Source organism: Leuciscus leuciscus (assembly GCF_965113295.1).
Source record: "Leuciscus leuciscus genome assembly, chromosome: 25".
Taxonomy (NCBI): Eukaryota; Metazoa; Chordata; class Actinopteri; order Cypriniformes; family Leuciscidae; genus Leuciscus; species Leuciscus leuciscus.
In genome coordinates, this window is record NC_138724.1 from 2,121,095 (window position 1) to 2,138,679 (window position 17,585).

Genomic DNA, 17,585 nt, shown 5'->3' on the forward strand with positions numbered 1-17,585 from the left:
TTGTCTTTTTGGTAACACTTTATAATAACGTTCAGTTGTAAGTCATTTATAAGTGGTTAGTTAATGATGAACTAATTATTTACAAAACATGACTATGCGTTTCATAAATGATTAATAAACTGTTAAAACATTTTTGTATGTTTTGCTCACATCAGGAGCACAGTGGCTAAAGACTCCATGTGTGTCAGAGAAGACAGCTGTCTATACCCTCACCAGTCAGCACTTACACTGCAGTACACACTACACTACACTACACACTACACAACACACTACACTACACTACACTACACTACACTACACACTACACTACACACTACACTACACTACACTACACTACACACTGCAGTACACACTACACTACACTACACACTACAGAAGACAGCTGTCTATACCCTCACCAGTCAGCACTTACACTGCAGTACACACTACACTACACTACACTACACTACACACTACACAACACACTACACTACACTACACTACACTACACTACACACTACACTACACACTACACTACACTACACTACACTACACACTGCAGTACACACTACACTACACACTACACACTACACTACACTACACTACACTACACTACACACTACACTACACACTACACTACACTACACACTACACTACACTACACACTACACTACACACTACACTACACTACACTACACACTACACACTACACTACACTACACACTACACTACACTACACTACACACTACACTACACTGCACTACACACTACACTACACACTACACACTACACTACACACTACAGAAGACATCTGTCTATACCCTCACCAGTCAGCACTGTAGTACACACTACACTACACTACACTACACACTACACTACACACTACAGAAGACAGCTGTCTATACCCTCACCAGTCAGCACTGTAGTACACACTACACTACACACTACACTACACACTACACTACACACTACAGAAGACAGCTGCTGTCTATACCCTCACCAGTCAGCACTTTAGTACACACTACACTACACACTACACTACACTACACTACACACTACACTACACTACACTACACACTACACTACACTGCACTACACACTACACTACACACTACACACTACACTACACACTACAGAAGACATCTGTCTATACCCTCACCAGTCAGCACTGTAGTACACACTACACTACACTACACTACACACTACACTACACACTACAGAAGACAGCTGTCTATACCCTCACCAGTCAGCACTGTAGTACACACTACACTACACACTACACTACACACTACACTACACACTACACTACACACTACAGAAGACAGCTGCTGTCTATACCCTCACCAGTCAGCACTTTAGTACACACTACACTACACACTACACTACACTACACTACACTACACACTACACTACACTACACTACACATTACACTACACTACACACTACACACTACACACTACACTACACACTACACTACACTACACACTACACTACACTACCCTCACCAGTCAGCATTGTAGTACACACTACACTACACACTACACTACACACTACACTACACACTACAGAAGACAGCTGTCTATACCCTCACCAGTCAGCACTTACACTGCAGTACACACTACACTACACACTACACTACACTACACACTACACTACACACTACACTACACACTACACTACACTACACTACACTACACTACACACTACAGAAGACAGCTGTCTATACCCTCACCAGTCAGCACTTACACTGCAGTACACACTACACTACACTACACTACACTACACTACACACCACACTACACTACACACTACACTACACTACACTACACTACACACTACACTACACACTACAGAAGACAGCTGTCTATACCCTCACCAGTCAGCACTGTAGTACACACTACATTACACACTACACACTACACTACACTACACACTACACTGCACTACACACTACACTACACTACACTACACACTACACTACACTACACTGCACTGCACTGCACTACACACTACACTACACTACACACTACAGAAGACAGCTGTCTATACCCTCACCAGTCAGCACTTACACTGCAGTACACACTACACTACACTACACACCACACTACACTACACACTACACTACACACTACAGAAGACAGCTGTCTATACCCTCACCAGTCAGCACTGTAGTACACACTACACTACACTACACTACACTACACTACACACTACACTACACTGCACTACACACTACACTACACTACACTACACTACACTACACTACACACTACAGAAGACATCTGTCTATACCCTCACCGGTCAGCACTGTAGTACACACTACACTACACACTACACTACACACTACAGAAGACAGCTGTCTATACCCTCACCAGTCAGCACTGTAGTACACACTACACACTACACTACACTACACACTACACTACACACTACAGAAGACAGCTGTCTATACCCTCACCAGTCAGCACTGTAGTACACACTACACTACACACTACACTACACTACACACTACACTACACTACACATTACACTACACTACACTACACACTACACACTACACTACACTACACTACACCACACACTACACCAGGGCTATTCAATTGGCGGCCCGCGGGCCAAATGCGGCCCGCCAATCATCTCCATGCGGCCCGACGGCACCAACCTCCCTCCTCCTCTTTTCCTGGCGATGCGGCTAATTCAGTTTGATACTCGCTCCAATTGACCTGAGAAACGCTTTACGTGCGAATATTTCAGCAGTTTATTCTATGTGTCCCGAATTTATGACGACTGAACCAGCGATACCAATTCGTGAATGAATCATTCTTTTGGTTTGATTCTAAACGCGCTTGCATAACGGTCTAAAATTCGGATTCATTCAGACCGCTCCGTCACTGAATCATCTGAAGCGGGTTCTCGTTCAGTACAGTAACAACAAAAAGCGATGTTTTCAGTTGTTTCTAGTTGTTTCAACACGGCCCAGCACGGAGTTGCGTTTACTCCCGGTCCCGGACACTATATTAAACAGCGTTGCGACAACCAGTGGGAAGCGTTTCAGTTCGACAGAAACCTCTCTGTTACAAACCACAAATCACTCATTGATTTAATTAGTATTAAATCGGATGAAACAGTCTCAACATTCCCAACAAGACTGATGAGGAAAGCAGGAGAAACATTGTGGCATGAACGAAATTAGAAGTCTTTAAATCCCCTAATCACCCTTACAGACATTTACCATGAATGTACTGTAGTAATTTACCATGGGTTGGGCAGAAATGTGCAATATTTATATTGAATACTATGTAGTAATAAATAAATATTGTAAATATATATATACTATAATATTATATAATAGTAAATATAGTGATTTATATTGCATTAGATTTATTAGGTGGGTAGAGGAATTTATAATTAATGTTTGTTATGAAATTATGTCAGTTTCTTTGTAAAGGTGCGTATAGTTTTTAACTTGTGTTTAGGCATTTTTTATACGTGGGAGCGAGTAGCCTGTGGTTATCAAGTCTCGCTGTCAGAATATTTTCATTTAAGCATAACTATTATAAATAAAATTATTATTATTTCTCACCAACAGCTATAAGTTTGTATAAATAATTTATTTGTTCCAAGGAAAATAGTTGTACACAGCTGTAAATTATCAAGTTTTTATTTATTATTGTTTTATATATTTGCATACTGTTGGGTATCACATTTCCAAGTAAATACCATACTTTTTTAGGGTTACTTTAACTTATTTATTGAACCTGTTATGTTTCAATAAATAAGCTAAACCCCCAAACCAACCCACCGGCCCACCTCAACTTTTCGCTTTGATAATGCGGCCCTCGAATGAAACTAATTGAATAGCCCTGCACTACACACTACACTACACACCACACTACACTACACACTACAGAAGACAGCTGTCTATACCCTCACCAGTCAGCACTTACACTACACTACACACTACACTACACACTACACTACACTACACTACACTACACTACACTACACACTACACTATACACTACAGAAGACAGCTGTCTATACCCTCACCAGTCAGCACTTACACTGCACTACACACTACACTACACACTACACTACACTACACTACACTACACTACACACTACACTACACTACACAACACTACACACTACACTACACAACAGAAGACAGCTGTCTATACCCTCACCAGTCAGCACTTACACTGCACTACACTACACTACACTACACTACACTACACACTACACTACACACTACAGAAGACAGCTGTCTATACCCTCACCAGTCAGCACTGTAGTACACACTACACTACACACTACACTACACTACACACTACACTACACACTACAGAAGACAGCTGTCTATACCCTCACCAGTCAGCACTGTAGTACACACTACACTACACACTACACTACACACTACACTACACTACACATTACACTACACTACACTACACACTACACACTACACTACACTACATTACACACTACACTACACTACACTACACTACAAACTACACTACACTACCCTCACCAGTCAGCACTGTAGTACACACTACACTACACACTACACTACACACTACACACTACAGAAGACAGCTGTCTATACCCTCACCAGTCAGCACTTACACTGCAGTACACACTACACTACACACTACAGAAGACAGCTGTCTATATCCTCACCAGTCAGCACTTACACTGCAGTACACTACACTACACTACACTACACTACACTACACACTAGACTACACACTACACACTACAGAAGACAGCTGTCTATACCCTCACCAGTCAGCACTGTAGTACACACTACACTACACACTACACTACACTACACACTACACTACACACTACAGAAGACAGCTGTCTATACCCTCACCAGTCAGCACTGTAGTACACACTACACTACACACTACACTACACACTACACTACACTACACTACATATTACACTACACTACACTACACACTACACACTACACTACACTACATTACACACTACACTACACTACACTACACACTACCCTCACCAGTCAGCACTGTAGTACACACTACACTACACACTACACTACACACTACACACTACAGAAGACAGCTGTCTATACCCTCACCAGTCAGCACTTACACTGCAGTACACACTACACTACACACTACACTACACACTACAGAAGACAGCTGTCTATACCCTCACCAGTCAGCACTGTAGTACACACTACACACTACACTACACTACACACTACACTACACACTACACTACACAACACTACACACTACACAACAGAAGACAGCTGTCTATACCCTCACCAGTCAGCACTTACACTGCAGTACACTACACTACACTACACTACACTACACAACACACTACACTACACTACACTACACTACACACTACACTACACTACACTACACATTACACTACACTACACACTACACTACACACTACACACTACACCACACTACACTATACTACACTACACTACACACTACACTACACTACACACTACACTACACTACACTACACACTACACTACACTACACTACACTATACTACACTACACACTACACTACACTACACTACACACTACACTACACTACACACTACAGTGTTCAACACCTGTTATAGATGATGTGTAAACGCATGAATAAATCATTTACAACACTCTCTGCATCCCCTAATCTACAGTGTAAACTATTCATCACTTATAAATGTGTTACACATCATTCGTAGAAACGATTCGGTGATCTTATGCCTTATTGATTCTTGAAGTGGTAATCTATGAATGATGTGTAACACATTTACTAGTGATGAATAGTTTACACTTTAGATTAGGGGACGCAGAAAGTGTTGTAAATGATTTATTCATGCGTTTACACATCATTGTGTTGAACACTGTTACTGGCCTGTTACAAATGATCTGTATGTGTATACAAGGCATTTACAACACTTTCTGCACCCTCTAATTGCTGCATACATACAAAAAGAATAACATAATTTATTAAACATTTATGAAACGCATATTCATGTTTTGTAAATGATTAGTTAAGTACTTAGGAGTGTATTTGAAATATGAAATTAACATACAGAAAAGTTGGGAAGGAGTCACTGATAAAGTGAAGGGTACGCTTAAAAAAAAAATTAAGTGGTTAACACCAAAAATGTCATAGAGAGGAAGAAACAATGGTTTAAAAAGGGTTTTGTTTGGTAAAAACTTTATTTTTTCATGCTAAGGTTGACATTTGCATGAATCTGCTCTGATGCATATGCAGAGATCTGTCTTTAGTTTGACTGTAACCTGTCTATAAAGAACATGATACACAGTTTCTGGGTAAATGAAGCAACGCTTACCTTACACTACCAACAAGCAACCAATTCTATATTGCTTAGTATTATAAAGTTTTTACATTTATTTAAAAGTAATAACTATAGTAATACAGTAACAATATTTGTATATCTATTTTCTATTAACTGAAGATGTTCAGGAGTAGCATCGCATCTCATCACATCACAAGGGGTTTTAAACAGCTGCTTATCTCAGCATGCCTCCATCACCTTAATACTACCTCAGTTTTTATTCACTTCAAAAATGCATTATGTATGTCTGAACAGATGACTGCAACTTCTAAATATTTCTTTAGCTGTGAAAAGAAAAATTGACACAAAAAAAAGAGTCCCAATTGTCATGGAAAGATAGTCCATGTAGGAATTTAGAAATCGCCTCGAGTCTCAAGCCCTCCATCATGGACCTCAGTAAAGTATTATATAAGAGTGTGAACTAATGCACTGTTATCTGACAATCTTCTTTTTGAACCATTAGACAATAAATCCTCTGTAAACATCAGAATTAATCCCAGGCAATGAAGTACATCAATTAATTGAACTGAGATGAATGGTTGCTAAAACGTGTTCACGCATTTTGTGTTTCCAGTTAATTTTGATTTGGACCAGAGGCGATCATAGCTCAATAGATGCGTTGCTTCTTCTCCAGTGACTGCTCTCTTGTATCTTGCCATTTTTCCTCATATTCAAATCACACTTTAACGACTTCTGAGAAGACAATAAGCTCTAAAATTGTATTCGCCGGTGTAGCTGAGTGACTGTCATTATAGAAAAATGTGTTATGTTGTAATATATTTTATTAGTTTTCATTTTGTTCTGTTCATTATTTTCCCTTTTATTTGTCACTTGCCTCCTCAGAGAAAATGTCACTGCAGTCCATATTACTATGAGTTATGGTCTGACCAATGACAATATATGTTATTATATGTAAATATGTACACCTTTCAATAATGCTTACAATGGTAAATACAACATTACAATTTATGTACAATTTAAAGATTTATAGGCAAACCAACTATTACTAGATGTGACTTATTTTACATCACCTGAGAAGCCGAGGGCCAGCACACACTGTCTGTAGGAAGTGCTGGTGGATGTTCATGTTGTGTTCAGACTTAATGTTTAAAGTATAAGTCCATGTCCTATACATCTGTGTCCTATACATCACATGTCCTATCGTCCAGTGTATACATTACCCCATACTGCAGTATTATAAGGGATAGAAGGAAATGCATGACATAATAAAAATAAGACAAGATGTAATATTGCATGTCAGCCTATGTCATATTTCCCTCTATAAAGTTGACAAAATTAGCAACATTAGTGTACACGGTGTAAAGCTCTGGGTTGCAGTTTGAAGAATCATATCCGAAACTGACCAACCCTAAAAGTTTCCACTCTTGTGAGCCCTGTCCATGTGGAGGAGTGAGACTGGAGACCGTAGAGTCCGCTGGGAAGATGAGAACACCTCCAGTGTCGGCGGGGCAAATGTTCGACTGATCCGCGCCCGCACCCTGTCGCCCACACAGCATGTTTTCAGACACACTAATAGGAACACCATAATTGGCATATTGCTGCTCACAGTGAACAATATCCCCCAGAATCACACGGCCTACGCGTGCTTTCTCATCATTCCCAGCCTCTTGGTCAGGTAAGAGGGACCAGCCCGTCACCATCCCCTGTCTGGAGTCTTCTACTGTATCCTGAGCGCGCGGAAGGCAGATCGGTTTCACATGTTCTCCGATACGAGCCTTGTCCAAGAGCTTCAGCACGGCCACATCTGAGTCCAGCACCAGGGGATCATAGTTTGGATGAAGAGTGATGGAGGAAACCTGGCCAATCAGAGATGAGACGTGAATAACAGAATATACAAAAAAATATTTGGCAGCTTATGATTATTACAGCAGTGTTTTGGATATTTCATTGTGACTATTATACTATAATTATTATTTTAAGTTTTTTTGTTTTTGTTTTTTGTATAAAATGTGGAACGTAGAAATAATAAAGAATGAGTAGGTGTGTCTAAACTTCTAGCTACTGGTGTTCCCACAAACTGACCCGTAATCGCTGCAGGCCCTTGGTCACTCTCAGATCGCTGCGATACTGCTTGCCAAGCACTACTCTGATTTTGGCCGTGTCGAGTGGATATAATTTCCCCAGTTCTGTGACACAGTGGGCCGCTACGACCACACTGCGCTGGTTCACCAGGGCTCCGCTGCAAACAAGCTGCCAACCATCCATGTCACTCTCTTCTTCCATCGGTTCAGTGTTTTTCCCCATTGTCCTCGTCACACTCAACTTCCCTAGTTTGCTTGCAACAGGCAGTCGGTAGATGGCAGCCAGCCAGGGCCATTTAGTTTCTGCAGGGTTCTGAGGGTCAAAGTTTGTCAGCTTCCCACACACTGGCATAGAAAGAGAGAAAAGAAACTAAGAGAAGAAACAAAAGCAAGGAATACTTGACAGATTATGGAATATAACAATAAAAGAGCACTTTGAGGATTTGGATTGTTATGGATAACATGGAGAGCTCAATTTAGTCTTTTATTACTTCACTACCTCATGCATTTTCCTGTGTTGACACTCTGATAGGTGTGTGTGTGTGTGTGTGTGTGTGTGAGAGAGAGAGAGAGAGTGTGTGTGTGTGTGTGTGTGTGTGTGTGTTTGGTCCATGCATTCCCTACATTGTGGACCAGATGTTCCCATAGTAATACTAGTAATGTTCAATGTTCTGGGAAAAATGTCAAAATTAAAAAAAAAAATCGGTCCCCACGTGGAAAACAGCTTATAAATCATACAACACCTATTTTAAGTGCCACTATTATGTGTTTTTCCTGAATATTCCCTTTCATAGAGTGTGTAATATGGCTGAAAAAGTAAAGTTATTGTCTCCCAAAAGAATGAATCAACTCTAAACCGCCTTAACAAGTATTTTGTATTTCGAATGAGTTCTGCATCACTAGAAAATATATTTGCATAGTGCTCGCCTATGTTGTATGTTGTATGTTGTATGTAATCCGCCCGTGAACAACTTGACCTGCCCTCAAACGCCATTTTCCTGACGACTGCTTCTCAAATCTTGGAGTTCAAAGCGGGATTTGTAAAGCGCTTGCTCTTGAAAGATGAGTCAGTACTCAGTGTATTTGGACCAGCTTGCTCCTCATAATCACAGTCTGTAAGTATGACTAATAATTGATGTATATATTTTCTACCGGGTGTTCAAAATATGTAGTTTTGTGTTTTATATTCTGCAGGTCTCCAGCTAACTGGCTCACTCACGTTATTACTGTCTTACTGAAATACTTCTGCTAATCAGCTGTGGGCCATTATTACCTAAAACTGTGTCTATTACTGCAGATTGTCTGTCTGTCATGAACTGCATGGAAGCAGAGACGGTAGTCGGATCTAAATGCAGCAATAGAATTTAATTAACCAAGACTTGGTAAAACTCAGAACTGGAACAGGGAAAACTCACGGAAGATACATACATTCATACATTCAATAACTGACCCCGAACAAGAGAACACACAGGGTTTAAATACACAGCAGGATGAGGGAACGAGACACAGCTGGGGCAAATGAGCACAATAATCAGGACCATTCAAACTGACAAGACCACACACCTGAAACAAGGGAACTAATAATTAACATGACTAGCAGACTAGGACTAACTGAATACAATGAACAGGAACAAGAAACTGAATGTAAAAACCAAAGACAGAGAAAACACAAACCAGAAACCTGACAAAATAACACACCATTACACTGTTGTTCTTACTTTGAGTAAAGATAAAGGATGGAGCAAGATTTGTTTTACACAAACGTTTATGTAACATCAGTCATTCACGCTAGAGCTCGGCTAATATATGCACCGTTATTGATACAGTTTCCGCATGTGCACCGCAATAAATTAGAAATATGAGGAATTAAAGTTGCAACATCTCATAATGTTCCTCAAACTGAGTAGTGTATCACTGAGAAACGTCCTGCTCGAGTCGTCCTTGCGATGGACGTTCGGGTTGAATAACTATTTCTCCCCATGTTTCATCATTGGACTGGCGCTCAGATTGATACGGTAAAATCGACGCCATCGTTACTGTCTTTACAGTGTGTACAATCGCTGAGCTTTAGGAAGCCTCTGGAGCTGAAGTTTATGGTAATGGATATTTTGTTTCCGACGTGCGCTGTAAGCAGTAGACCAATCACAACAGACTGAGCTGTCTGGCCAATCAGAGCAGAGAAGCTCGCTGAAAGAAGGGATTTAGAGGGACTGAATCATCCGATGAGTCGTTTGAGAATCATTGAAAAATGTGGGGATGTGCAATGTATAATATAAGAGCATGAAAGTGTTTTTTTGACCTTTGATGCATGTAAACCTGTTGTAGGAGACCTTGTGCATCAAGACTTTGAATATGTGCAATCATGAAGCAAGATTTGGAATATAATATAAAGTTATATCTGGACTACTTGGTAACATTTTATTTAACAGTCTCCTTGTTACATATGTTACATGTACTTACCATTGTAATAACAGTAAATTATGCATAATTACATGCAACTAACCCTCAACCAAATCCTGATCCTACCCTAACCCTATAGTAAGTACATGTAGTTGCTTAATATTACTCAGTACTTAACCCCCTGAGGTCTACGGTATCGCCGGCGATACCAGCTCGCTTTTTTTTTATTAGTGTAAAAGAAACTCATAAATACTCTGTTGACTTTGATTTTCCATAGGAGTTTCATACATCAATCGATTCTGTTAAATGTGTATTATTTTTGTGTATACTCACAATAAAAACAAAGTGTTGTGCTTTTTGCCAAATAAAGAAAAATAAACACGAAGCGAGTTCTGCCTTCTCTCTGCCAGTGTAGTCCATTCTGAAACGCGTCCGAAAATTAACAATAACTGAGCGAATACTCAGTCAAACAGACATACAGACACACAGGCATGAAGATTGAATTCTCTTCTTTTAAATGAAGTAATTTATATAAAAAAACAATTATTCTCATCTTGTGAAATCTGTATTAAAAGAGAGCGATTCCAGTCGAGCTCATCTCATCTCATTACGTTATAATCGGCCCCGCCCACGGAGAGCGCGCGCTATTCAAACGCAAATGGCTGAGGCAATCCTGTGAACGCCCCCATCAGCTCGAGAAAACACACAAGTTTATTTAGATCATTGTTTACACCGTCTTGCAGCGCTGTGAGGAATAATACTAATGGAAAATGTCCCTCAGAAGTGCGGGTATATCGAGGAGCGAGCTGAGGAATACAAGTAAGTTTTTTCCTTCTCACGTGAATTTCTTCACGTGGGTTTCTGTTTATGAATGAATAAACGGCAGAGATGCGCGCTGTTTACCACAGCTGGCAAAGACAGTTTAAATTTAAATCGCGTGTGTGAATGAATGATGATGTTTTAGCAAACTGTATTGCTATACTGAGATAAGTAAACATCGACTGAATGTTGAAATAAAATGTAGGCTATTTGTATAAGCAACGTATTAAACTGCAAATTAACAATATGCCCTAATATTTCATGAAAACAACGTTACAGTCAGACGAAATATGAAAGACAACATTTTGTTGACCAGATTTGGGTACAGTTTTTACTGTAGAATATACTGCCACATCAAATAAGCTTTTGTTTAGCAATTTCTATATATAAAATACTATTTTTGTCAAAAATAAAGTCATCAACTAAGATGTTAGCTGTTCCAATGTTGGTTATATTCAAACTAATGAATACATAGATTAAATGTAGGGCCTATAATCTTTTTTTTTTACAAAGAAAGAGTACACTTGAAATATTGTTGAAATTGTAATTATTGTTGTAATTGTAACCGTTTTAATAAAATAGCAAAACATATTTACAAGATAGATGTAAGCAAAATCTTAAATGGTCAATATAAGTCTTCTTCTAAATATATCTTTTGTCCTTGCATTGTGGCTCAGTCAGTGTCACACCTGAGTGAATGGCTCATCATTATGCAGAGTGGGTGTATTCTAAGGTGTAAACCACTCCTCGTTCACGCCCCCTCGCATATTGGCTTTCCAAGCAAAACCTGTTTTACATCAATTTAAATCAATGTATGGTTTTATGTGAACGATAAAGCAAGACTATTTTCACATAATTTTGAAGAAAAAACTATAGGCGACGACATCCATAAGTCAAAAGTCTTATTGCCACATATTTAGTATGTGTTTTGTGGCCTTATTTCAAAATGTTTAATTTTTAGTTTTTTCGATAACCACGCATAAACATTATTCTCTCAAAAATGAAAACATGTACATACATGTGGCTCACATATTATTGTAGTCCTGTTTGTGCTATATAGAGTGAATTTACACCTTTGCCATTAATATGTTTATAAGCAACTGAAAAAAGCACAAATGTCAGAGCATGTCAGAACACCCCCAGGGCCCAAAAAAACGCTCAGACTCCAGAGGGTTAAATATATAATTACACTGTAACAATGACACCTTAAAATAAAGTGTAACCGACTACTTTTATGGTGCTTTTAGGCTGATCTACAGTATGTCATACAGGATTGGAAGGACGTGAGGGTGATTAAATGAAGAAAGATTTTTTGAATGAGGTATTCTTTTAACAAAGCCCGCTACACCTCTTGCAGTGCTGTTTGTTTTGGGTCATGTGTGGGTCACCTGGTGAACAAGAGACATGACGTCCACTCCACTTTCCCATCTTCAGACAGGTTCTGCGTGCACTTCCAGAGTGCTGGTAGTACGGTGACATACACTCGTACTCAATGTGTGTGTAGAGATGGTGAAACCCCTGTGGGAGCGGGGGGAGGCTGAAAGGGGTCTGGGTGGGCCACACTTCGCTTAAGAAATTGGTTGCCCCAGAAGAAGAATAAAACTTATGCACAGGTGTTTTCCTGAAGAAAAACATACAGAATAAATGAAATACAGTTCACAGTTCACATATTACATAAACTTTGTTACTTGAAAATTTTGCTTTGGAAGGAATGGGAGAATTATATCACAATATTAAATGGAAAACCAGTCAAACTAAATTTGCATGTGTGTTGATGTAACAGGTTTTGCCGTCAGGAGTGAAATAGTACCTGGAAGGGATGTGGGGAGGAAGCACTCTCTGTTTGACCAGCACAGATACTTTGGGCTCTCGACAGGCTGCGAATAAGAACACAAACAAAACACAGCTTAGTTTTCATAAATACCGATGTCAGCACAGTATTTATGAAAACACTTTGAGTTTTAATATTCTAAATATCTTGGGTTATCTTGGGTAACATTTTCCAGCAGCGATCGCTCTGTAACCCTCGCCTTGTTTCCCATCAAAGCTAAGCATGGTTGAGCCTGGCAGTGTCTGGACTGGAAACTGCCTGGGAAAACTAAGGTGCTAATGACCCTGTATGTCCTCATGCCTCAGAAGAGTAACACTGTGCACTATACTGCAAAAAAGCATCATCTTTCAGGTGAGAAGCTTTACTGAGGTCCTGATTGGTCTGTGGTCATAAAAAAATATCAGGATTACTTTTGAAAAGTGTAGTAACCTTGGAATCTGGGCCACATTTGCCCACATGTCTCTGTCTATAATAACCTCCTAATCACCCACATATCTACACCACTTTAGCAGTTGTTTTAATGTGAAACTTAGTATTTTAGTCTGTTATCACACTTGGGTGTAGATTGCAAGTTTCATGTAAAAGTCTAACTTAACCAGATACTAAAGTGATTGGTACAGAGCAGCACCATGTGAAGTGACAACGGACCATGATGCCCAGTACACATTGTGTGATTTTGGGCTGTCCCAGATGAAAGATGAGCAATCGTTGTGATTTCTGTATCTGTGGCTCCTAAACGGTGTACTACGTCATACAGTGAGTGAGGTTCAAAGACGGCCATTATCACGATCTTGCGACCAAAGATAGCCTGCAATAATTTTCTGACAGTGTCAGAAATTCAGCATGATCATCACATAGTGTGTTTGCTGTTACGAGCTACGTTTCCTGACCAGCCAATAAAAATTCAACATGAAATGGCGTATTAATCAACGCGATATGGCACTAAAACCTACTTACCTCAAGCTCCATTTGCAAAATTTTCATGCTAAGTTTGCCTCTTTTCCCTAGCCATGTGCGAGTCCATATTCTCATCAGTGCACATAAAAACCACAATTGCCAGAGTGCGATTCATCTTCATTCATTCTTCTATAATAACTTGCGTCTAGCCTACGATTCAATAGGTGTCATCATCGTACAGTCTACATACGTCGTACCCAAGTTTATTAGATCCATGTCTTGCAGTGATATTTGTAATGATCTTATAGGATTGCCGAAATTGCACAGTCTATAGCAGGCATTAGAGGTGTTGTAGGGCTGTTTCTGATGTGTGTGATCGAACAAGACACACCTCCAGTCCAGAACTGAGTTTATCAGATTGATTTATGACAAAGCTTGAAGATGTCATTTTAAACTCACAGTTCCGATACACAAACACATAGTAATCCCACAAGCACATGTCCTGACACGGTCAAAAATGGTTGTGCTTCTCTCAATTATACACATGACTTCTCTCACTCTCTGGCAGTTGACATCAAGTTATCAAGTCATCATCATTAGTGGTGGAAATGGAATTCCACTTGAGCTTGAGGCGCCTAAAGAGGCGCTAATAGTGAGCTGTGGCGAGGTCGTCGCTGCTATTGCAGGTCATCTAGAATGGCAAGGTACTCTCCGTAAGTATTCAAGTTCCTCATGTATTTAGATCATAGCATTTCCAAGCTCTGAGCATATCAAGTGGGAGTCTGATGTCCCTGAAGGAGAAGGGACTCCTGCAGCAAGATTGCAGGACATTGTGTGGGAGCCGTATTTTCCAATCCTCAATTTATAACTCTTTTCAATCCGACAACCCGCTACTATGGATCCATCAAGGGTGGTAATCTTACAGCCGGCATCTACCATTATGTCAGGTTTTAGGAAGCACGTTTACGTAGTTATTATAGGTTCTACCCACATCTGGACTGCACTTTTTCTCAGCATTTTCTCTGTTTGATTTGCTACCCGTTTATATCGGGTGCATCTTGCATCGTGGGTTACTTCACACACCTGGAGAATGTGATTTAATGTCTGCTTTGTGTGACAGGCCCCTCGACATCTTGTATCTTCCAACGTCTTATTCCTCCCTCTGGCAGCCCTTTCTTTTATATTCAGGAAATTAAATTCACAAAGTTAAATGCTCCGTAAATGAAGACAGTAGAAGACATTGCTAAGTTTTTCGAGCCAGTGATAACTTGTTCTATCCACATCTTCATTCACAGTCTTTCCCGTCCACAGAGACTTGGAGCTGTTTCGTCCACTCTGTCTTTGCTTCCTCTGCAGTTTATTTACCAATTCTGCAATTGTCTTAAAAAGATGGTTGTTCAGTCAGGGCTCTTTCGATGGAATTATTACCTGAGAGGAGTTTGCCAAATCAAGTTTTCTGTAGCAATGGAATTGAGGTCCCCAAATTGGGAATTCCCAAGCCACCAGTTTTTATTGGTGCATACAGAAAGCCCAGTGGCGTGTCCTTAGTCCGAGAGTGTTTCGATGGGCACATCCCAACACCAGCTTGTGTGTCAGTTTCAGGACTAGGGATGTTTTGAGAATGTCCATCTGCTGGTGGGGTTTCAACAGGGCTATTGTGACTTCATTTAGAATAAGTTCAGCATACTTATTCATTTATAGTATATACTAAGTAGACCCACAGTGTCAAACAATGGAATCACAACAAACATTCAATACAGCATAATGGGTCTTACATCATGTGTTTTTAAATTAAGCTATTCTCAATTATTCTAATTCATTCTTAGTGAATTTCCCCCTTTTATATATTTGAAAGAGGGAAATTCTAAGACTGCACTGACCTCTGATGCAGACGGGCTGGGTGCCAGACCAGGTGCCGTTAGTCTGACACGTCCTGCGATAGCTGCCACTCAGACCGTACGACTGGTTACAGAAGAACTCCACTGTTTCAGGAATGAGGCCAGGTACCGACTCATAGTAACCATGATACAATGGTGCCAGTCGAGGACACGATCTCCCTTCATCCTCTGAGACAGAGAAGAGAAAGTGTGAGAGTGTGAAAGAAAAAAATACAGTTCCAATGCTAAATTATCAGGGCTGCAATTCTCAAAAGCATCGTAAGCATAAGTTGATTGTAGAAAGATTGCCACCAATGGTCTCTACGATCAACTTAGGCTTACGATGCTTTTGGGATCATTTGGGAATCGGACAACACTGGTTGTGTTGTATGTTTCTGATAGACTAAAAAGAACCAATGTCAGGTTTATGTTCAGTTTTGGTGTAGTTTTATGTGTTCCCAGTTCCTGTATTTATTTCCTGTCTTCCTTAGTTGACCTAGTTTCCTAGCGTGTGCCAGTTAGTTAGCATAGCAAGCTATTGTGTCCACCTGCCCCTCACTCATTTAGTCAGTGTATACTATATATACTCCCTGTTTAGTCTAGTCTTTCGTCTATTACTACGTCTTTGGTTAGTGGTTATTATTGCTCCTGCATTTTATATTCTCCTGATATGCTGAGTGTGTGTTATTTTGATTTATTGCTAATTAAAGGTGCAATAGGTGATTCTCTACAGAAACCTTTTTTGTTATGCTGGTTGAAAGTCTCCTCATATCCTGATACCAATCACTATGTTGAGCGGTCTAAATGTATTTTTGTATAAAAATATATATATTTTAAAATTTAGAGGTGTGACGAGACACTTATCTCACAAGACGAGACATGAGATTGGGTTCATGAGAACGAAACGAGACGAGATTTTTGCACATTATTTAGTAGAAATCTTCAATGACAAAATTCACGACTGGTAAATAGTCTTCAGGTGCATTTTGAAATGTTTTAACTAATAATCTTTTAATGAATGTAATTTCAGTTCTACTTTATAAGTATGAATTATCAAATGTATTGAAAGACTACAATATACAAGCACTGTAAAAGGTTTTGCCACAAACTCAACTGACTGGCTTCTCTCCTGCATGATTTCACATGAGTCTCTTCAGATCTTACTGTTCATGAATTATGAGCTTCCAGAACTTCTGATTGAAGCTGTGTTGAACCTCCTTATTGAACTCCTTTCCACAAATTGAACAAAGAAAATAAAAACAGTGTAAATAACAAAAATAAATAACAGTTTTTAAGTGCAAACCATAATCAAAGTACTCTCTCAATATTCAAAGTACAAACAGAGACCAAAACAGAGACCAGAGCCACAACTACACAGTCCAGAGATAGAT

The 17,585-nt window shown here is 39.7% G+C and overlaps 1 protein-coding gene across 3 annotated transcripts in view; it reads right to left on the reverse strand.

Moving 5' to 3' along the window:
• Window positions 1-356: 356 nt before the first annotated feature.
• Window positions 357-17,585, reverse strand: part of pamr1b (peptidase domain containing associated with muscle regeneration 1b) — a 43,809-nt gene continuing 26,580 nt past the window's right edge. Inside the window, exons 10-15 of one of the 3 annotated variants that reach the window (XR_014202690.1) lie at window positions 16,198-16,383; window positions 13,400-13,466; window positions 12,978-13,210; window positions 8,372-8,715; window positions 5,572-8,145; window positions 357-685 (exon numbers count right to left, since the gene is read on the reverse strand). Coding sequence is in view for 2 of the 3 variants with exons in the window: in XM_082159642.1 (XP_082015768.1) it covers window positions 7,591-8,145; window positions 8,372-8,715; window positions 12,978-13,210; window positions 13,400-13,466; window positions 16,198-16,383 (1,385 nt within the window). In the remaining variant the exon portion in view is untranslated. Of the gene's footprint in view, window positions 686-5,407; window positions 8,146-8,371; window positions 8,716-12,977; window positions 13,211-13,399; window positions 13,467-16,197; window positions 16,384-17,585 lie in introns of those variants that run through there. The other 2 variants (XM_082159642.1, XM_082159643.1) reach the window with 2 other exon arrangements.